Raw genomic sequence first — 23,843 nt, 5'->3', positions numbered from 1 at the left:
TTTAGCGGTGATGTCCTCCACGATTGAACAGCCTATTGACACTCAGGCAAAGTACAGAAGTACTGTTGGTGCCCAAACAGCTATACCCCAGCAAGAGTCCACACCTTCACGACTGAAATAAAACAATGTGAAAATGAGATAAGGGGCACTGGATGGTGCCGTGTGAGCTGGAAGCAAGTCAAGTCAAGAATGATGGGATGAAAGTTCCATTGTTGAATGAGTTTCGGCAATTTCAATTCAATTTCTCATTGGCACAAAACTGTCTCTAATTTGGCATTAATTGATAACCTCACTCAGAGAGGCCACAGGATGGCTGGTGTGGGAAATGGAAAAAATGTCATGCTGGTGTAATGGGGGCTGCCAGCTTGGAGATTAAGGCTGAGGCATGTTATAAGGGTTTTTACCTGACCTGGGACTACATGATGCTGACATTCGGTGCCTGAAATGGGAAGTGTTCAATTTCTCAGAGAACAAGACACTTTTATAAAGATAGATGCCCTGATAAGACATGAATGTGAATCTTAAATGGTTTCTCACAGCAATCTAATGCTGGAAATGAGATTACAAATTTGAAATCATGGATATCTAGTTCAAAGTACACCTCACTAGGACAGTTTTATCCCATTTTTAATTTCTTTTTGGCAGACTCAGATGACAAAAAGATCAGTGTTGACATGCAACAACATCCATCCTGAAACACAGATAGCGATGTAAACTGTGTAAATTTAACAGCTGATCACTGGCAACCACAAAAATGCATCACAGTCCCCACCATTTACACCGTACCCGCTTGTTCCGGACAGCCGTCTATATTGGGCACATGGCGCTGACCATTTGCCAGTACCATAGGCTTCAATTACAAAGGCGCTACTTAAACCGTATTAAGCTGGCCAGCTCTTTCAGACAATTCAAGTAGCTGTTCGCACCTCATTAAAGTGCGATTACTTGTCATTAAGTCCTGTGGTGGTTGCATTGTTGCATTCACCTGCTGTCACAGTGGGTTTCATTTGATTTATTCCTCAAATCTAAAGCATTGCAAGAGAAAGCATCAGACATGTTTAAAAGGGCAATCTCCCCTTCATTCTTTGTAATGAGATTTGATAATGATTCTGGCACATAAATCCAGACTAGGCTGACACCTTGGTACAGTGCTGAGGAAGTACTGCATTGTCAGATGCACTGTCTTTTGGATGAGAAGTTAAACCAAGTTTACCTTCAGTCATTAATTGGTTGTAAAGTGCTTTGAGATGTCTATGAAACGCAAGTTCCTTCTACGTTTCCAAGTCACTGAACCAAATAGAAGGCACTAGAATGAGATCATCAATACAGTAAAGATGCCCAACACCGCAAGGCACCCAAGCTACAAAATACATCTAATAAAATGAATATCCATAATGGTCTTACTTGTACATGAGTGAAAGAGCACTGATTTCCACTTGTCCAACCCATTCCTGCATTAAAGAAAAATAGCAATTTCAAATTTGGTTATCCAAAATTAATAAAGCTTAAATATTTTTAAATCCTATCAGTAGTATAGTCCTAGCATAGTCAGGGAGTGAACTACAGCATCACACAGTGGAAGGTTGGCATTTTAATGCTCTTAGCTGGCCACATATAGAAAGCTGTCAAGTACACTTGTGCAGCTCTTAAAGACCTAATAGGAGCCCAAGGAGTCACTTGTCTATCCTTGGAGAACAATGTGGAGGTGATGTTTGCACTTGTGGGACTGTCCAAAACTAGGGGTCATAAATATAAGATGGTCACTAATAAATCCAATAGGGAATTCAGGAAAAACTTCTTTACCCAGAGAGTGGGTAGAATGTGGAACTCGCCCACAAGGAGTAGTTGAGGGGAACTAGATAAGTACATGAGGGAGAAAGGAATAGAAGGATATTCTAGAAGGATAGAAGGTTAGGCCACAGCTTGAGTACTGCGTACAGTTCTGGTCACCACATTACAGGAAAGATGTGATTGCACCAGAAAGGGTACAGAGAAGATTTACGAGGATGTTGCCAGGACTGAAGAATTGTTATTGTGCTGTGAATTCTGGAAACGATTGGATAGGCTGGGATTGTTTTCTTTGGAACAAAGGAGGCTGAGGGGAGATTTAATTGAGGTAAATAAAATTATGACGGGACTAGATAGAGTGGGTAGGGAGGACATATTTCCCTTAGCAGAGGGGTCAGTGACCACGGGGCATAGATTTAAAGTAATTGGTAAAAGGATTAGAGGGGAGTTGAGGAGAAATATTTTCACCCAGAGGGTGATGGGGGTCTGGAACTCACTGCCTGAAAGGGTGGCAGAAACAGAAACCCTCAACTCATTAAAAAAGTACTTGGATGTGTACTTGAAGTGCTGTAACCTACAGGGCTACGGACCAAGTGCTGGAAAGTGGGATTAAGCTGGATAGCTCTTTTTCGACCGGCACGGACACGATGGGCCAAATGGCTTCCTTCTGTGCTATAACTTTCTATGATTCTATGATATGCTGATAGGGTTAGATGAGGTGGGATGGGAGGAAGCTTGTGTGGAGCATAAACACCAGCACAGACCAATTGGGCTGAATGGCCTGTTATTGTGCTGTGAATTCTATGTAATTTTATGTAAAACTAGATTTAAATAATTCTGCTTTAATAAAAATTAACATTATCTGGAAATTTACTTAATAATAATGCTAAGAACTTTTGTGGCAATTCAAAGTGAAATTGTCTTTTCCCTTCAGCTTTATACATTAAAGCGTAGATTTTCTGATTAGTTATTTTAACACCAACATTAACCGGTTTAAAATAAATGGGCTAATGCCAGTGTCAAGTTAACACCAAATTGGAAAATCTGGGCTTGAGTCTTTAAAAGACATTTATATAAATTTCAAACTGTAGAAATTCAGAGTTGGAACCTTGGCAACAATTATTCAGAAATTAAACAATAAGTAATACTAATAACGAGGAGTTTCGAAGAACCAGGTACCTGGTGTCAAGGGAAAGAAACCAGTCTCTCGGAGACAACCAGAGTTAATCATTAGTGGTGCAAAGGACACATCCAGGAAGGACTCACGAGGGAATATGATCTAGCCTTAGGCTGAGAGTAATATAAACACCAACATAAAAGGGAATAAGGCAGGTGGCCTAAGTGAATAATATATATTAATATAGATAACAGAGCAACAAACTGAAGCTAGCTAAATTAATGTATATATCCGATATATCATAGGTTATATACAGGATAAATTCACTGTACTCTGCCCCTACTGCATCAATGTGACATTTCCATTTCCTACAATTGGTCACATTCATGGGCCAGGATTTTAACCTGGAGCCGGAAGTGGGGGGCGGAGGGGGGGGTCGAATCATGAACGGGAAACTCGGATGTTGGGGTTTTAACATAAGGATGTCTTTTTTTTTGTCAGTTTCCTGTCCGACAGGCCAGCCCGATTGACAGGCAGGCCTCAGCCAGGCAGGAATGGTGCAAGGAAGAGGACGTCTTTAGGTGAGTGTTCAGGTAAGTCTTAGATTGTATGGTATGGGGGGGGGGGGGTGGGGTGCCATGGGGGCTTCGGTGGGCATGGGGGTCAATCATCGGGGGTCAGCCATTGGGGGAGGGGGAGGAGAGAGAATCGGGTGTCAGTCACCAAGGGGTCAGGTGGGATCGGGAGTCATCGCAGAGGTCCACAATCATTTCGGGGCGGGGGGGGGGGGGGCGATCGTTTGGGGAGGGGGCCGCGATCACATTTTGGCGGGGGGGGGGGGGGGGGGGGGGGGTCACTGCAGGTACGCTTGTTGGGCCTGGGGCAAGCACTCCTGCTCCTTTGGGCCCAGCTGTGCTTTAAATGTACCTACCAGCAGTTTCAGGCCTTCCCACCTGGCGTGAAGGAGAAGGCCCAGGAATCCCGGCCCCCAGAGGATGAAATAGCGAAACCGAAAAAACGGAGGCCCGCAGACTTCCTGTTGATGTATGTGACAGGTGCACGATGGGGTGCCTTCAATGGCACATGGGCTCCGTCGACAGCCCCCTGCACTTTGGGGTTGTCAGCGATCCTGTGGGGGGAGGGGGGGTGGTGGGGGGAGGGGAGGGGGGGGAGGTGGTGGTGGGGGGAGGGGAGGGGGGGAGGGGTGGTGGGGGGAGGGGGGAGGGGAGGGGGGGGGAGAGGGGGGAGGGGAGGGGGAGGAGGAAGGGGGAGGGGGAGGGGGGAGGGGAAGGGGGGAGGGGGGGGAGGTGGTGGGGGAGGTGGTGGGGGGGGAGGTGGTGGGTTGGGGGAGGTGGTGGTGGTGGGGGTGGGGAGGTGGTGGGGGGGGAGGTGGGGGTGGGGAGAGGTGGTGGGGGTGGGGGTGGGGGGGGAGGTGGGGGTGGGGGGGGGAGGTGGGGGTGGGGGGGGGAGGTGGGGGTGGGGAGAGGTGGTGGGGGTGGGGTGGGGAGAGGTGGTGGGGGTGGGGTGGGGAGAGGTGGTGGGGGTGGGGTGGGGAGAGGTGGTGGGGGTGGGGTGGGGAGAGGTGGTGGGGGTGGGGGGGGAGGTGGGGAGAGGTGGTGGGGGTGGGGGTGGGGGGGTGGTGGTGGGGGGGAGGTGGTGGGGGGGGAGGTGGTGGGGGGGGAGGTGGTGGGGGGGGGAGGTGGTGGGGGGGAGGTGGTGGGGGGGAGGTGGTGGGGGGGAGGTGGTGGGGGGGAGGTGGTGGGTGGGGGGTGGGGGGGGTGGGCTGGAGGGGGGGGTGGGGGGGTGGGCTGGGGGGGGTGGTGGGTGGGGGTGGTGGGCTGGGTGGGGGGTGGTGGGCTGGGTGGGGGGTGGTGGGCTGGGGGGGGGGGTGGTGGGCTGGGGGGGGGGGTGGTGGGCTGGGGGGGGTGGTGGGCTGGGGGGGGGGGTGGTGGGCTGGGGGGGGGGGTGGTGGGCTGGGGGGGGGGGTGGTGGGCTGGGGGGGGGGGTGGTGGGCTGGGGGGGGGTGGTGGGCTGGGGGGGGGGTGGTGGGCTGGGGGGGGGTGGTGGGCTGGGGGGGGGTGGTGGGCTGGGGGGGGGTGGTGGGCTGGGGGGGGGTGGGGGGGGGGTGGGGGGCTGGAGGAGGGGAGGGTGGGGGGGGGTGGGCTGGAGGAGGGGAGGGGGTGGGGAGAATAACCATTGACCAAAAGCTGAACTGGACCAGCCATATCAATACTATGGCTGCAAGAGCAGGATTGGGTAGTCTGCAACAAGTGATTCACCATGACCCAAGTCAGGAGATTGACAGAATACTTACCACTCAACTGGATGGATGAAGCTGCAACAACACTCAAGAAGCTGTCACCATCCAGAACACAGCATTTCACTTGATTGGTGCCCCAGCCACTGGACTCAATATTCCCCCCTCCCCCATCCCCCATCACCAGCATACCGTAGCTGCAGTACATTTTACCTATAGGATGCACTGCAGCAACTCACCAAGATTATTCCAACAGCACTTCCCTCCCCTATGACCTTGACCACTGAGAAGGACAAGAGCAGCAACATTATGTGAACACCTTCACCTCCAGATTACCCTGATAAGTTACACACCACCCTGACTTGGACATATATCGCTGTTCCATCATTGTTGTTGGGTCAAAATCCTGGATTTCTCTCCCCAACATCATTGTGGGAGCACCATCAAAAAGTTCAAGGTCAAGGCCCACCGCCCTCTTCTCAAGGATGAGCAATAAATGCAGCTTTGCTGGTGTCACATATCTTCTGAGAACTAATATTTTTTTTAAATTGTCGCAGACAATCTGTACACAGCAAGGTTCTACAAACATAAAATGAGATAATCAACCAGCTAATCTGTTTTTGATGGTGTTGGTTGAGGAATAAATGTTGGCTGGTGTTATGGGATATTTTATGTCCACCTGAACAGACAAACTGGGCCTTGGTTGAACATTTCATCCAAAAAACACCACCTTTGATAATAAATCCAGTATCAATACTGCACTTAAGTGTCAGCATGGATTATGTCCTCAAGTTCATAGAATCATAGAGCACAGGAAGCAATTGGGCCCATCGTACCTGCTTTGTGGAACAGCTATCCCATTAGTCCCACACCCCTGCTCTTTCCCCACAGTAATGCAAATTCTTCCCTTTCAACTATTTAACCAATTCCCTTTTGAAAGTTGCTATTGAATCTGCTTCCACCACCCTTTCAGGCAATGCATTCCAGATCACAACAACTCGCTGCATAAACATTTTTTTCCTCATTTCGCCTCTGGTTCTTTTGCCAATCATCTTAAATCTGTGTCCTCTGGTTACCAACCCTTCTGCCACTGGAAACAGTTTCTCCTTATTTACTCTATCAAAACCCTTCACGATTTTGAACACCTTTGTCAAATCTCCTCTTAACATTTTCTGCTCTAAGGAGAATAACCCTAGATTCTCCAGTCTCGCCACGTAACTGAAGTCCCTCATCCCTGATACCATTCTAGTAAATCTCTCCTGCACCCTCTCTTAAGGCCTTGACATACTTCCTAAAGTGCCCAGATTTGGACACAATATTCCAGCTGGGACCTAAGCAGTGTTTCAATAAAGGTTGAGCATAACCTCCTTGCTTTTGTACTCTATGCCTCTATTTATAAAGCCAAGGATCCCAAATTGCCTTTTTGATAGCCTTCTCAGCTTGTCCATAGTTGGGCTTGAGCCCACAAATTTCTGACATAGAGGTGACAGTGGTGCCACTGAGCCAAGCTGACACAAGAAACTGAACCATATAGATCAGGAAGGTCCCACATTCAATTCATGGTCTGTACTGAGCTGATTAAGCTGGGACAAAGACAAGGACACTACAAATGAGCTCAGTACCTTGAGTAAACATAGGAACACGGTTGGGCCATTCAGCCCCTCGAGCCTTTTCCGCATTCAATTAGATCACGGCTGATCTGTACCTCAACTCCATCTACCCGCGTTGGTTCCATATCCCTTAATTCCCTTGCCTCATAAAAATCTATCAATCTCAGTTTTGAAATTTTCAACTGATCTAGCCTCAACAGCTTCTTGGGGGAGAGACTTCCAGAATTCAACTACCCTTTGTATGAAGAAATGCTTCCTGACATCACCTCTGAATGGCCTAGCTCTAATTTTAAGATTATGCCCCCTTGTTCTGGACTCCCCCACCAGAGGAAATAGTTTCTCTCTATCTACCCTATCAATTCCGTTGATGACCTTAAGCACATCAATTAAATCACCCCTTAATATTCTATATTCAAGGAAATACAAGCCTAGTCTATGCAACCTTTCCTCATAATGTAACCCTATTAGCCCTGGTAAATCTGTACTGCTGGTAAATCTGTACTGCACCCAATCCACGGCCAATATATCCTTCCTGAGGTGCGGTGCCCAGAACTAAACGCAGTACTCCAGATGGGGGTCTAACCAGAGCTCTGTACAGCTGTAACATAACTTCCACCCCTTTGTATTGCAGCCCTCAAGATAAAGGCCAAGATTCCATTAGCCTTTTAAATTATTTTTTGCACCTGTCCACTAGCTTTTAGTGACTTCTGTACTTGGACCCATAAATCTCTCTACTCATCCTGTTCCTAGCTTCTCGCCATTTAGAAAATACTCTGATCTATCTTTCTTAGGGCCAAAGTCGATGACCTCACACTTTCCTACATTGAACTCCATCTGCCAGTTTTGCCCACTCACTTAATCTATCAACGTCCCTTTGCAACTTTCTGCTCCCATCTACACTATTTACTGTGCCACCTAAGTTAGTGTCATCAGCAAACTTAGATATATGGCTCTCTATTCCTTCATCCTAGTCATTTATAAATATCGTGAAAAGCTGAGGTCCCAGTACAGATCCCTTGGGGACACCCCCAGTCACATCCTGCCAATTTTGAGTACATACCCATTATCCCTACTCTCTGTCCCCTACCTCCTAACCAATTCCCTATCCAAGCCAATAGGTTGCCTCCAATTCCATGGGCTCTCATTTTTGTTAACATCTCTTATGTGGAACCTTTTTGAATGCCTTCTGGAAGTCCATGTAAATGACATCCATAGATATTCCCATATCTACCACATTTCTTACCTCCTCAAAAAATTCAACTCGGTTCATTAGGCATGACTTACCCTTTACAAATCCATGCTGGCTCTATCAGTTCATATTTGTCCAAATGCTCAGTCACTCTGTCCCTGATAACAGATTCTAGTAACTGCCCCACAACTGACGTTAGACTATAGTTTCCTAGTTTATCTCTCCTACCCTTCTTAAATAATGGAGTGACATCAGCAGGTTTCCAAACCGAAGGGACAATTCCTGAATCGAAAGTGTTTTGGAAAATCATGACTAACACATCAACAATTTCTTCACCTACTTCTTTTAATACCCTGGGGCGGAAACCATCGGGTCCTGGAGATCTGTCTATCTTTAATCTGATTAGTTTCTCCATCACCTTTTTTTAAAATTTAGATTGAATCTAGTTAGTTCCTCCCCTTGATTTATTTTTAGTTTTCCTTGTATCTCTGATATTTTATCCTCATCCTGTACTGTGAAGACCAATACAAAGTAGCTATTTAGTAAGTCTGCCATTTCCCGATTTTCAAGTTACAATATCACCTGCATCTGTCATCATTTAATGGCCCACATTATTCTTAGCCACCCTTTCTCTCTTAATATATTTGTAAAAACCTTTAGTGTTGTCCTCGATATTCCTGGCAAGCTTTTTCTTGAATTCCCTATCTGCAGTTCTTACCACTTTCTTTGCTGTGCTTTATATCTCCCAGTCCACAGGATCTCTACTGTTCTTTGCTTTCAATTAAGCCCTCTCTTTTAGTTTTATTCTATCTTTCACTTCCCTTGTTGACCAAAGTTGTTTGATTACACAAGTAGAGCTCTTATGGGGTTATACAGGTCTTGTATTCTACCAAATGCTTTTTTGAACACCTCCCACTGTTCATCCATAGTTTTATCCATTAATAGTTCTGCCCAGTGTATTGTGGTCAATTCCTGCTTCATCCCTCCAAAGTCAGCCTTACCTACATTTAAAACCTTGGTTCGTGACTCACCCTTCTCCCTCTCAAACCTAATATCGAATTCCATCATATTATGGTCAGGTGTTCCCTTACCATTAGATTATTGACTAATTCAGGTTCATTACTCATCACTAAATCTAATATGGCCTATTCTCTTGTTGGTTCAAGAACATGTTGATCCAGAAAACCGTCCTGAATACACTCAAGAAATTCACTGCCTTTGGGACTTGAGCTGTTTTGCTTCTCCCAGTCTATGTGAAAATTAAAGTCTCTCATTATAACTACTCTGTTCTTGCAACAAGCTTCTCTGGTCTCTGCATTTATGTATCCCGCTACTTGACCACTGCTATCTGGAGGTCTATAAACACTCCCAAAGTCTTGCATCGTTTTCTACTCCTCAATTCTACCCATAGCGTTTCTACTGCCTGCATACCCTTACTGATATCCCCTCTTTCTAATGCTGTAATATTGTCCCTTCTCAATATTGCTACAGCCACTCCTCCTCCTTTTCCAATTTCCCTGTCTTTTCTAAAGGTATTATAAACTGGGATATTTATCTCCCAGTCACGTCCAGCTTGTAGCCAGGTGTGTGATGGCCACTACGTCATACCCTTTAAGCTGAATTTGCATTTCCAATTCACTTGTTTTACTTCTTATGCTACATTCATTAATGTATAGAACTTTTAATTGGGCAACAGACCATATCCTGCCAAATGCCCTGATGTTATTTTTAACACATATTTTAACTCATCATTTCTTTTGTATTTTGATCAATTATTTTGTTATTATTTCCTATATTTTTTTCTGAACCTGAAGTATTTATATTACCTTTAACACTATTGATGACCTGGACTTCGCTCTCATTCCTTTTTTTTAATCTTTAAGCTATTTTTATTTCTGCCTGAGCCCTCCTTCCTCTTTAGTGGTTTAAATTCCTTTCTACAGCCCTATTTATCCTTTCAGCTAGGACCTTGGTCCCAGCCCGGTTCAGGTGCAGCCTGTCCCAGCAGTACAGCTCTTTCCTGTCCCAGTACTGGTGCCAGTGTCCCATGAAATCGAACCCCTCTTTCCCACACTATCCTTTAGCCACCTGTTAACTTTCCTAATATGATTGTCCCTATGCCAATCTGCACGTGGCTCGAATAATAATCCCGAGAAGGTTACCCTCAAGGTTCTGCCTTTTAATTTAGCTCCTACCTCCTGGTACTCCCTCAGCAGGACCTCCTCTCTGTTCTTTCCTATATCATTCATCCCGACTTGGACCACGACAACTGGATCTTCCCCCACCCTTTCCAAATTCCTTTCCCGCCGCATCAAGATATCCCTTACCCTGGCACCTGGTAGGTAACACACCCTTCGTGGCTGCAGAAGATGCCATTTATCTCTCTAATTATTGAATCCCCTATAACTACCACATATCTATTCTGCTCCTCCCCGCTTTGGGCTGCCTTCTGCACCAAGGTGCCTTGGTTAGCATTGTGGCAGTCCTTCCCGCAGCCTTTCTCCTTATCCTCACAAGTAGCAAGTATCTTGTACCTGTCAGATAGGATCAGTGTCTGCGGGACATCCTTGTCTACCTCCCCGATTCCCTCTACCTTACTGACTGGCAGTCATACCCTCCCTTTCCTGCAGCTGTGTTTTCCTCTGAGGTGTGACTGTAATCTGGAGAAAACTATCCAGAAATTCCTCCCCTTCCCTTATGTGTCAGAGTGTTTCTAACTCACACTCCAGCTCAATGACTCTGAGCTGGAGTGACTCGAGGCAGAGACATTTCCTACAGATGTGGCAATCAGGACAGTCTCGCTGTCCACAAACTCCCACATACTGCAGTCCTGACACACTGCCTATGCTGCCATTGCTATTCTTTATTTGTTTATTAGTTAGCAGTAATTTATTTCCAGAACTAATAGAATAACTTGAGGTCTAGATTATATTTAGTAGATGGATTTTAGCTTGATTTCAAATTAATTAGTAATTAATTACTCTGAATATTTATTTATTTACTTATTTAACTAAGTTGATAGATTGGTTTATGCTTAGCTCAAATTCCTCGGGCTCCGCCGTTCCTCCCTCCGCACTGACTATGACGTCACTGAGATTTTTCACTGCGTTTGTTTTAGGATGCTCTGCTGGTTATCGCACCCTTCTTAAAATGCTGCCACTCTGCTGGTTCTCGCACCCTTTTTACAGTGCTGCCACTCTGCTGGTTCTCGCACCCTTTTTAAAGTGCTGCCATGCTGCTGGTTCTCGCGCCCTTTTAAAAGGAGAAAAATTGGCCAGGATTTCCTGCCGAAAAGGTGCACGTGGACATCAAATCAAAATGGTGTTGTCCTCGGCTGCGATGCCCTCCATGGTCAACCACCAGACATTATCACTGTCTAGGCTCACACATATCCTGTTGTTGAGGTACCAGAGGAGGGTCATGAAACCATACACCAGCAGGGGTCATGGTATTCATGAGAGGAAGGGTGAAAAGAGGAGAAAGTGGGGGAAGGAAAGGGAAATTACCCTTTCTGTGATATTGTCATTTATAATGCAAAAGGTTGTATCATGAGAGACTGGATGGTGGAGTGAGTTGAGAAGATCTCTAGTTAGCTCAAAGGAAAGATACTTAATCCCAAAGGATTCTGAATACTGTGCAAGACCCCAATCTGTACAGTGTTAAAACTGTCCTACAATAAATAAATACAAGACTAACTTTATTAACTGGAGGTCTAACCAAGCTTCTTCAGTCTTTTGATCTGTTAATTAATAGGCTGTTCAAACTTGCTGTCAGGAAGTTGTAGGAAACCAGGGTGCCTGAAGATTTGCATACTTTTACTAGAGATATCAGAATGATAAAGTCCACCATAGCTAAAATATGAGAATGGATAGGTTAATCTGTGCCTTTAACATTCCGAGTAAGAAAGGCTGCAATCACAGATAAACCAAAAGATACATCGAATCAGACTCTGGATTAGTGGCTCTACAGAGAATTCATCAGACATGTCAGCTGAAGACCACACTGAGTTATTCTGGTTGGACTGAGAGAATGATGACCCTTGACATAGCCCTATCAAGTAATTGAGTATAAAAATAATAATACTAGGGATGTTACTCTGCTAATTACTTTAAGTTTGTATTTACTGTTGTATTTTACTACTGGTGGTAAAATCAAGAGTTGAACTAACCTGAAGATATAGAGAGTAAATTGTATTTGAAAAGATTGGTAATATATTTAAGTTACAATATGATGATAGTTTATTTTTTCAGTCAAAAGGACAGAAAAGGGTCTCAGTTTTTCCAAGTGATTTAAATCCAGCTGGAAGATATTTGAATTATTATATTTCTCCTGATTGACATAGGTAGCAGTCAATCATGGCAAGCCACTCCCCTCTATTTCAGTTGAAATAAATCTTACTCTGCGGGACCATTATGGGACTTAAGGAAAATTATATATAAGAACATGGAAACTGCATAAATAATAAACTTTTGGGCATTTTACAAAGTAGTTTTTTATTTATGGGAAGTTATTATTAAACATGTAAATTGGTAACTGAATAAGAATACCCCAAGTCAGGAGCATAAAGACAGGATCTGGCTGACGACACGGTGTGCAAGAAAGGCTGTGGACAGGTTGGGAAGGAGGCTGACAGATGTCGACGAGGTGGAAATGTCAAATTATCTCCCTGTCCTTAAAAGTTTGTATTTTTTTTAAAGAAATTGAATAGGGACTGGATGACGAATTAAGAAAATAAGAAATAGGAGCAGGAGTAAGCCACACAGCCTCTTGAGCCTGTTCCGCCATTCAATCAGATCACGGCTGATCTTCAAGCTCAACTCCACTTTCCAGCCCGATCCCCGTGTCCCTTGATTCCCCTAGAATCTATCTATCTCAGCCTTGAATATACTCAACAACTCAGCATCTACAGCCCTCTGGGGTAGAGAATGCCAAAGATTCACAACCCTCTGAGTAAAGAAATGCCTCCTCATCTCAGTCTTAAATGGCCGACCTCTTATCCTATAACTACGCCCTCTAGTTCTAGACTCACCAGCCAGGGGAAAAAACCTCTCAACCTCTACCCTGTCAAGCCCCCTCATAATCTTATATGTTTCAAAGAGATCACCTCTCATTCTTCCTAACTCCAGAGAGTATAGGCCCATTCTATTCAACCTCTCCTCACAGGACAACCTTCTCATTTCATTTGTGTAGGTTTTCAACTAAAAACATTTAAATAAAAGCAATCCTTTCTTTTATTTCAGAAAACATATCAAGCTGAGAGACAGAAACAGAGAGGTGCAAAGAGAGCTCAAAAATTGAATATAATATTTGCACCGATGTCTTCCCCCAATTCTGCCAAACCTCAGTTTCTCCCTCGACAGTGATACTACAATCCAGCACCCCCACCCTAGTTCTGCCAGGCTCCCAGTATGACCTAAGCCTGGAACCATCCTACAGTACTGTTAAATACTAGGCATCCATCTCCAACTGCTCTATCTTGCATATCATCTTTATGTATATCCTCAGCTTTAAAAATGGTATGGGTTAAAGATAAGATAGTACGGTAAAGAAATAGATATTAAAAAAGGCAATTTATGTAGTTTTCACAGAATAAAGGGCAGAGTCATGAGATGAGATCCCAAAGCACAGGTAAAAATCCCAATACATTGCATGTTACATGCTATAAAATCCCTATTGTTATAACGTATTGTTCGAATCAAGATGCACAATGCCACAGATCATCTATTAAATATATTAAAAATCTTGCATATCGACCCACTTCCTGTAAGTGCCACACTTACATTCTGTAATATTTTCTGTCATGGCTATTTCAGTCACACTACTTAAAGTCACACCTAAATTATACTTAACAATACTTACAATATACTTCCCACATATCCAAGGTAAGTATACCTTCTTGCTAAGCATCCTGACTCCCTCCTCCCACAGGAGATGTTGGTCTGCTTATGGAAACTGCCTTTTTTACATGAACCCAAGTTTAATGTGCTGGGAGGCAGTCGAATTGCAACACACATGATTGGGGATTTTTCAAATAAAATTGTTGGACTATAACCTGGTGTTGTAAGATTCTTTACATTTATGATTGGGGAAGTTAGTGAACCATGGGGTTGAGTTTTAGTGGGCTGAAGGTTTTTTTTAATCCTTACATTCTTATTATGACAGTTTGTGAAATTGACATTTGGACAAGGGAGATACATTTATTTTGGACTTGCTAAAGCTACTTGCTGAATCTTCATTGATCAGGTACCAACAATACAGCCTTCTTGCAACAGAGACAATGGGGATAATTTTAACCGAACTTGCCAGGTGGGAAACCCACAGTATCGGGTGGAATGCCGGTTTTACACCCCACCCAATATTACTCTCCACTGACTTTAAAACCGTGTTAGGTTAAAATTACCCCAATCTTTCTAACTTTTGTTTCAGAGCTACAGTCTACTTCTGATAATTCAAAGTCATTTTCTGCACTAAAAAAAGAATTGAATTATCCAGCAATTTGAATGAAACAATATAAATAACTAAGTAGGAATTTAGTGCTTAAAATAATTTAATTATCAGATAATTTAACTTAAGCAATATTGAATTAAGAGTAGACAGTAATGCAACAAGTTTTCTTTCGAGTATCATTTAGATTCTGAAAATACAGATTCCCTCCCCTCACGCCCATCATTTTCTGGAATCAATTCAGACGCTGGTGGTTCAGATAACATTTTGTTTATAAAAATATAAAACAGCATTTCTAAAACATCAATGTCATACCTGTGGCTTTCCAAGTTGCTTTAAATATTCGTCAAATGATCCTTCGATGAACTGTAATAATGACAGAAAAATAAAATCTAACAAATAATGCAATACATAGGAAAAGGAATAGCCATTCAGCCCCTTGAGTCTGTTCTGCCATTCAATTAGATCATGGCTGATCTGTATCCTAACTCCATTTACCCGCCTTGGTCCCATATCCCTTAATACCCTTAATCAACAAAAATCTATCTATCTCAGTTTTGAAATTTTCAATTGACCCCCAGCCTCAGCAGCTTTACGGAGGAGAGAGTTCCAGATTCCCACTATCCTTTGTGTGAAGAAGTGCTTCCTGACTAGGCGTGAGTTTCTGTATCTAGCAGGCTGTGGTATTCCAAGATGAATGTTAATATCGGACAAGGCACTGTGTCAAAACACTGTACCACAGGACAGATGCTTCCTCACAAGTGGGAAGGGAAAGTAAACCCAACTAGCTGTTGTGTACCAAGCTGCCAGCTCAAGACTGTTACTGATCGAAGCCTCAAAGCAAGTCATCCGCTCACCGTCTCAGCTAGAGGATGATATGTAACTAAAGGCAGAAGGGAAAATAAATTGAGGTTTAAAAAAAATTAACAAAGAAAGCCTACCGCTTCAAACTTTTCTCGGTTCCTCCTCAGGTAAGAAACACAAGCTCTTCTCACTTCAAGGTGTTTAGATTGTGTGTGGAAAATCTGAAAAAAATATATATACTAAAGTAATTCCCATTAAATTGTTCAATGGGTTATTTAATCAGCAGATCTCTTGTAGCATTGTTCACATGAAGTCTGGGGCAGTTGTGATGTTTAGCTGCTCACACTGAGTTGTATTTAATCTTCTCTGTTCCGTTAAGGCCATTGTTCAAGTAAAGAAAGGAAGAACTTGCATTTAGTTGATGTAAACGAAGTGTATAGACTTATATAGACTTGCATTTAAAAAACGCCTTTCACTACCTTAGAATGTCCCAAAGAGCTTTTGAAGTGTAGTCATTGTTGTAATGTAGGAAACGCGGCAGCCAGTTGTGCACAGCAAGATCCCACAAACAGCATTGTGATAATGACCAGATAATCTGTTTTAGTGATGTTGGTTGAGGGATAAATATTAGTCAGGACACAGAGGAGCACTCCCCTGCTCTTCTTCGAAATATTCCGTGAGATCTTTTACATCCACCTGAAAGGGCAGATGTGGCCTCGGCTTATGGTCTCATCCAAAAGACAGCACCTCTGACAGTGCAGCACTCCCTCAGTCCTACACTGGAATGTCAACCTAGATTTTAAAAACATAGAAAATAGGAGCAGAAGTAGGCCATTCGGCCCTTCGAGCCTGCCCCGCCATTCAATATGATCACTGCTGATCCTCTATGTCAATACCATATTCCCGCTCTCTCCCCATGCCCCTTGATGCCTTTTGTTTCCAGAAATCTATCTAGCTCCTTCTGAAATATATTCAGTGACTTGTGCTCCACAGCCTTCTGTGGTAGAGAATTCCACAGGTTCACCACCCTCTGAGTGAAGAAATTTCTCCTCATCTCAGTCCTAAATGTCCTACCCCATATCCTCAGACTATGATCTCTCATTCTGGACCCCCCCCCCCCCCCCCAGCCAGGGGAAACATCCTCCCTGCATCCAGTCTGTCTAGCCATGTCTGAATTTTATACGTTTCAATAAGATCCCCTCTCATTCTTCTAAGCTCAAGCGAATACAGGCCAAGTCGACCCAATCTCTCCTCATACGACAATCCTGCCATCCCAGGAATCAGTCTGGTGAACCTTCGCTGCACTCCCTCTGTGGCAAGTATATCCTTTCTTGGGTAAGGAGACCAAAACTGCACACAACATTCCAGGTGTGGTCTCACCAAGGCCCTGTATAACTGCAGTAAGACATCCTTCCTCCTGTATGAAAATCCTCTTGCAAGGAAGGCCAACTTACCATTTGCCTTCCTAACTGCTTGCCTCACCTGCATGTTTGCTTTCAGTGACTGGTGTAGAAGGACACCCAGGTCCCTTTGTACATCAACATTTCCCAATCCATCACCATTTAAATAATACTCTGCCTTTCTGTTTTTCCTTCCAAAGTGGATAACTTCACATTTATCCACGTTATACTGCATCTGCCATGTATTTGCCCACTCACTCAACTTGTCTAAATCGCCTTGAAGTCTCTTTGCATCTTCCTCACAACTCATGATCCCACCTAGTTTTGTGTCGTCAGCAAACTTGGAAATATTACATTTGGTTCCCTCATCCAAATCATTGATATATATTGTGAATAGCTGGGGCCCAAGCACTGATCCCTGCGGTACCCCACTAGTCACTGCCTGCCACCCCGAAAAAGACCCATTTATTCCTACTCTCGGTTTCCTGTCTGTTAACCAATTTTCAATCCATGCCAGTATATTACCCCCAATCCCATGTGCTTTAATTTTGCACACTAACCTCTTATGTGGGACTTTATCAAAGGCCTTCTGAAAATCCAAATAAAGCACATCCACTGGTTCTTCCTTATCTATTCTACCAGTTATATCCTCAAAAAACTCCATTAGATTTGTCAAACACAATTTTCCTTTCATAAATCCATGTTGACTTTGTCTGATCCCGTTGATATTTTCGAAGTTTCCTGTTATCACATCCTTTATAACAGACTCTAGCATTTTCCCTACTACTGATGTTAGGCTAACCGGTCTGTAGTTCCCTGTTTTCTCTCCCTCCTTTTTAAAATAGTGGGGTTACATTTACCACCCTCCAATCTGCAGGAACTGTTCCATAATCTAAAGAATTTTGGAAGATGACAACTAATGCATCCACTATTTCCATGGCTACCTCTTTTAGTACTCTGTGATGCAGATCATCAGGCCCTGGGGATTTATCGGCTTTCAGTCCTATTCATTTCTCCAGCACTATATTTTTACGAATGCTAATTTCCTATAATTCCTCCTTCTCACTAGTGCCTTGGTTCCCTAGCATTTCTGGGAAGTTATTTATGTCCTCTTCCGTGAAGACAGAGCCAAAGTATTTGTTTAATTGCTCTGCCTTTTCCTTGTTCCCCATTATAAATTCTCCCGTTTCTGACTGTAAGGGAACTACATTTGTCTTCACTAATCTTTTTCTTTTTACATACTTGTTGAAGCTTTTACAGTCCACTTTTATGTTCCTTGCAAGTTTACTCTCATACTCCTTTTTTCCCCTCATAATCAATCTCTTGGTCCTTTTTTGCTGAATTCTAAACTTCTCCCAATCCTCAGGCTTGCTACTTTTTCTGGCAACTTTAAATGACTCCTCTTTGAATCTAATACCATCCTTAATTTCTTTTGTTAGCCATGGTTGGGCCGCTTTTCCTTTTGTGTTTTTGTGCTAAAAAGGAATGTATAACTGTTGCAATTCATGCATTCGTTCCTTAAATGTTAGCCATTGCCTATCCACCATCATGTCTTTCAATGAAGCTTCCCAATCTATCGCAGCCAACTCACTCCTCAAACATTTTGAAGGGGGGGGGGGGGGGGGGGGGGGGAAGAGCGGGAAGAAGTGGTGCTAATATACAAATTCAGGTGTTGCTGCTTCTAAATTCCAGAGGTGAACTAAAGGGCAACTGCAGTGACTTGTAAACTTCAGATTCCATATGAGAAAAGCCCTGCATGATTGCAACAGACGCAAAAAAAAAGTGTCAACGAGACATTTTCTTAAAACAGATATTAGTTGATGTTCCGTGGCATTAATCACAGAAAGTCAAAGCTTTTTTATATAATAACAGGAGTGTTATTATGCCTACTGTTGGGGCGGGGGCTGATTTAACGGTTGGGTGGGGTCAGAGGATCTAGCAATATTTTGAGTAGGGGTTCCAGAATCTGTGATCACTGAGGAGCTTGGTCAACCTGGGATATAGGAGCAACGCGAAGGGTGGCTCTGGGAGCAATGGAACAAGATTCAGGATCCGGGATCATAGGGATCTTAAAAAGGTTAGAAAATAGGTGAAGTCTAGAGATGCCTGAACATCAGCCAGTTGTAAAACCACACATCAAAGTCAGCCTTTGTTCTCTGAAGAAATGTTCCAGTTCATGTCTCCTCCAATAACATCTAATGTCTACAAAAAAGGTAAGCAAACATTGTTTTAAAAATAAAACTACTGAGAAACATACACCCATTTTTGCACCAGACACAAGTGTTTAACAAGCTTTACATGCCCAAATAAAAGGGGAACAACACCATCTTCTTTTAATTTTTCAGTGAATAAGCCTTGGGGTTCAAACCGTGCCTTGTTAACAGTGTACTCGCACACATTATAGGAGCATTGTTTGAATTTTTGAATTTAATTCATTGGGGAAGATTAGACAATTTCTCTAGCTACCTTTTAATGATTCAGATCCTCACCATGTTTCATGCCTCCAATCCTCCCTCACTGACACCCCTTTTGCATCAGTTAAACAGTGGCACCTCTGCTTGGTCTTGCAATAAGTGTTATGGTTTTGGCTTTCTCAACCCTTTATTCTGGTGCTCACAGCAAAAAAAGTTTCCATAAATCAAGTGAATCGCCTGTGAACTGAAACCTGTTTCCTCATGCATGCCATGAATGGGATAGAGGGTCACGCTGTTAACAATTCTCACCTAACTGTGCTGTTGACCACTGAAGATCACGTGGCAATTCTCTCAAGCAGTTTACTTGCCCACCAACATCATCTGGGTGTTTGAAACATATGGCCAACTGCAAATGTTGAGCGCTTAAATATCTAGAAGTGAAGACAAGGCTGTAAATCACCTTTAGGGTCTGCTGATGTTCAGAATTGCTCAAATGAATAATAGCCTTCTAATTAACTCCAGGTAACTTATATTTTGTTTACATGGCTGTCCACTGAAACAAGCTATGGAATGAATGTGCTTTCTGACACTATTTACTTAATGCACAGATTAGAGTACGCAAACACCTGGGAGCATTATGTTTTGTGTAACTGTTGAAGTTCGAGAGGCTGCCACATGTTAATTAAGTACAAAGCTGGACTGAATCAGTTCTCAGACACCATGCTGAGGTTGTATGTTTGGTAAAGAAGAAATAATGGTGTTAGCGGATAGAAGAGAAACTACTAAGTATGTTTTGAATATTAAATATGGGCTAGAAGTATTGAAAATTGTTGCCTGAAGCCAAATGAAAGGCACAACGGTGCATCAAAATGGCAGCACAAGGATCATTATTGCCTGAACAATTGTATCTCCTAACTGAAAACCATGCAAAAGTTTAAGCAAAGGTGGGCAAATTATGAGCACACTTCAGGTATTGCAGGGAAAGGAGAAGACTTAAAGATTGTGAGACTCTACACGATTGGTAATGAAGCTGTTTTACACTTTTACTTGGAATACCATGGGTAGTGAAAAGCCTAGCTACTGATAAGAGAAATTTAGTCAGCCGCAGCAGAATGCTAGAACACATAATGTGTTCAAGAAATCAAGAGTGAGTTCTCAAGTTTAAGCTGATTAGAGAAATCTCCTGTGAGTGAACCCACGGACACCCTAACACAGTGGTCAATCACTTCCTCAGTTTCAATTTCTTGAGCATATTTACCTCACAGTATTCTTCCGTGTTGGCAAAATTTCTCAATAACTTTCCATATTTCTTTTCACTTCTGCTATGTCCCATGTAAAAATGTAAGATACATTAATTGCTTCATTACCAATCATGTATGGCAACAGTGTAAAGCCAAGAGCTGAGAATCTGCAATGATTCAACAAATTTAGAGTGAATACAATTAAAAGTCTGTAACAACTACCAACAATTGAAGAGATTTCCACAAATTTCAGCAAAGCCAATATTTTTTTCTGTAACAATGGACTTCAGGGGCATAATTTTTTACCTGGAGGCAGGAACTCAGCGGGTGGGTAGATAATCGCGTGGGAAACCCGGAAGTCATCTGAGCAGGTCAAAATTTGCCATCGCAACTAAATTGAAGACACTTAATGTAACTTCTGGGTTTCGCAGCTCCAAGCTGCACAGCAGGCGTACCACACGCCCGCTTGACGTGATCTGAACTCGACTGTTTAAAGCATCAATACAAAAATGAATTTTGGAGGAGAAAGAAGGAAACAACGTTTTGGAAACACGTACAGGAAAGGCAGCACCCTTGAAGTACTGCTGGGTGCTGTGAGAAGCAGGAGGGAGGTACTGTACCCAACTGATCGGAGGAAGAAACCTGGTCCTGCCACCAAGAAGGCCTGGCTGGAGGTCTCAGAAGAGGTCAACAGCAGGAGCACTGTATCCAGGTCTTGGTTGCAGTGCAGGAAGCGTTTTAATGACCTGAGCAGGTCAGGAAAAGTGAGTACATTTGATGTTTCACCCACATCCTGCGTGGTGCAACAACCCCCCCCCCCCCCCCTCGCTCTGTGTTGGCACGCCTACTCCATCACATCACTCCTCACAGGCAGTTAAGTTTCAGCATCAACCATCCTTCACTTTCTATGTACTTCTTCACCTCCCCATTTATGCACCCACCACTGGCACTCACCCCAATCCTGATGCAATGTTATGCATCTGTCTGATAGTCAGCCTCACCCAAAGCAATCATTCATCGAGTGAATAGGGCACCTTCAATCACTCACAGTCCCCTTGTAGAAGACAGCGCAAACCGCAAGGGAGAGGATGAGAACTGGAGGTAGTCCACCACATACAGTGCAGCTAACAGATGCGGAGGAGGCGGCCATGGAAATAAGTGGGGAAGTTGCATCCCTATTCATCGGCGATGGAGAGACTGGGAACCCGCAGATGGCTGGTGACAGAACTTTAGCATCTTTCATACACATGAGGAATTTATTTCATCAATGAGAGTTTCAAGCACAACTCTCAAATGAGTCCATGCAGGCCATGACAACGGCCGTGCAGACTCTGGATACCAACCTGTCTGGCGCCTTGAACAGGCTGACAGATACCTTATCCGTGGCCTTACAATGCGGCACATTTGTTCACCAAGCTGTTGTCCAACAGATTGGTGGGAGTGATGTGGTGCTGGCCCAGGAGAGGGATGACAGCGACAGGGGATATGGAAGTGGGAACTCAACTCAAAGCACTCCCATGTCTCATCCATTGCGCCTCCCCCTCAACCAGTACCCGATATGCTGGGCTCTCCTGATGGCAGAGTCTACCGCTGCACAGGTGCAGGTGAAGCAGTCTTTGGCGGGGCCCTCAAGGGCTCCAAAACCCAGAGGATGTAGGCCAAGAGCATCTCAAAAGTCAGAGCAGGTATCGGAGGAACCTTCCACTACCTCTGCTGAAACCACAAGGGATGTACCATATAGAAGCGGGAGACAGCTGTAGGATTGCAAATGTTATACCCCTGTTCAAAAAAGGGGAGAAGGATAAACCCGGCAACTACAGGCCAGTCAGCCTAACGTCAGTGGTGGGGAAACTTTTAGAGGCAATAATCCAGGACAAAATTAACTGGCACTTGGAAAAGTATGGGCTAATAAATGAAAATCAGCATAGAGTTATCAAAGGAAAATCGTGTTTGACTAACTTGAGTTCTTTGATGAAGTAACGGAGAGGGTTGATGAGGGTAATGCGGTTGATGTAAATATGGACTTTCAAAAGGCATTTGATAAAGTACCACATAATAGACTTGTTAGCAAAATTAGAGTCCATGGGATTAAAGAGACAGTAGCAGCATAGATACAAAATTGGCTAGGGGACAGAAAGCAGAGAGTAATGGTGAACAGTTGTTTTTCAGACTGGAGGGAAGTATACAGTGGTGTTCCCCAGGGATCAGTACTAGGACCACTGCTCTTTTTGATATATATTAATGACCTGGACTTGGGTATAGAGAGTATAATTTCAAAGTTTGCAGATGACACGAAACTCGGAAACGTAGTAAACAATGTGGAGGATAGTAATAAACTTCAGGAGGACATAGACAGACTGGTGAAACGGGTAGACACATGGCAGATGAAATATAATGCAGAGAAGTGTGGAGTGATGCATTTTGGTAGGAAGAATGAAGAGAGGCAATATAAACTAAATGGGACAATTTAAAAGGGAGTGCAAGAACAGAGAGACTGGGGGTGAACACACACAAATCTTTGAAGGTGGTAGAACAAGTTGAGAAGACTGTTAAATAAGCATATTGGATCCTGGGCTTTATTAATAGAGGCATAGAGTACAAAAGCAAGGAAGTTATGCTAAACCTTTAGGCCTCAGCTGGAGTATTGTGGCCAATTCTGGGCACCACACTTTGGGAAGGAAGTCAAGGCCTTAGAGAGGGTGCAGAAGAAATTTACTAAAATTCTGCCAGGGATGAGGGACTTCAGTTACATGGAGAGACTGGAGAAGCTGGGGTTGTTCTCCTTAGAACAGAGAAGGTTAAGGGGAGATTCGATAGAGGTGTTCAAAATCATGAACAGTTTTGATAGAGTAAATAAGGAGAAATTATTATTAAGGAGACAGTAACGGAACATTTAGATAAACATAATTTAATTGGACAAAGTCAGCATGGCTTTATGAAGGGGAAGTCATGTCTGACAAATTTGCTTGAGTTCTTTGAGGATATAACGTACAGGGTGGATAAAGGGGAACCAGTGGACGTAGTGTATTTAGACTTCCAGAAGGCATTCGACAAGGTGCCACATAAAAGATTATTGCTCAAGATAAAGAATCACTGGATTGGGGGTAATATTCTGGCATGGGTGGAGGATTGGTTATCTAACAGGAAGCAGAGAGTTGGGATAAATGGTTCATTCTCAGACTGGCAACCAGTAGCCAGTGGTGTTCCGCAGGGGTGGTGCTGGGTCCCCAACTCGTTACAATCTATATTAACGATTTGGAGGAGGGGACCGAGTGTAACATATCAAAGTTTGCAGATGATACAAAGATGGGAGGGAAAGTAGAGAGTGAGGAGGACATAAAAAACCTACAAGGGGATATAGACAGGCTGGGTGAGTGGGCGGAGATTTGGCAGATGCAATACAATATTGGAAAATGTGAGGTTATGCACTTTGGCAGGAAAAAAATCAGAGAGCAAGTTATTATCTTAATGGCGAGAAACTGGAAAGTACTGCAGTACAAAGGGATCTGGGGGTCCTAGTGCAAGAAAATCAAAAACTTAGTATGCAGGTGCAGCAGGTGATCAAGAAGGCCAACGGAA

The 23,843-nt window shown here is 43.7% G+C and overlaps 1 protein-coding gene across 1 annotated transcript in view; it reads right to left on the bottom strand.

The window, feature by feature from the left end:
* otud4 (OTU deubiquitinase 4) overlaps positions 1 to 23,843 on the bottom strand; it is a 114,168-nt gene that overhangs the window by 77,623 nt on the left and 12,702 nt on the right. The window contains exons 2-4 of the mRNA XM_067992376.1: positions 15,347 to 15,430; positions 14,721 to 14,771; positions 1,405 to 1,451 (exon numbers count right to left, since the gene is read on the bottom strand). Coding sequence (XP_067848477.1) covers positions 1,405 to 1,451; positions 14,721 to 14,771; positions 15,347 to 15,430 — 182 coding nt within the window. The remainder of the gene's footprint in view (positions 1 to 1,404; positions 1,452 to 14,720; positions 14,772 to 15,346; positions 15,431 to 23,843) is intronic.

This window comes from Heptranchias perlo, chromosome 1, assembly GCF_035084215.1.
Source record: "Heptranchias perlo isolate sHepPer1 chromosome 1, sHepPer1.hap1, whole genome shotgun sequence".
In the NCBI taxonomy this organism is placed as follows: domain Eukaryota; kingdom Metazoa; phylum Chordata; class Chondrichthyes; order Hexanchiformes; family Hexanchidae; genus Heptranchias; species Heptranchias perlo.
Note: the sequence above shows the minus strand (reverse complement) of the source record. Positions and strands in the feature narration are given on the sequence as shown.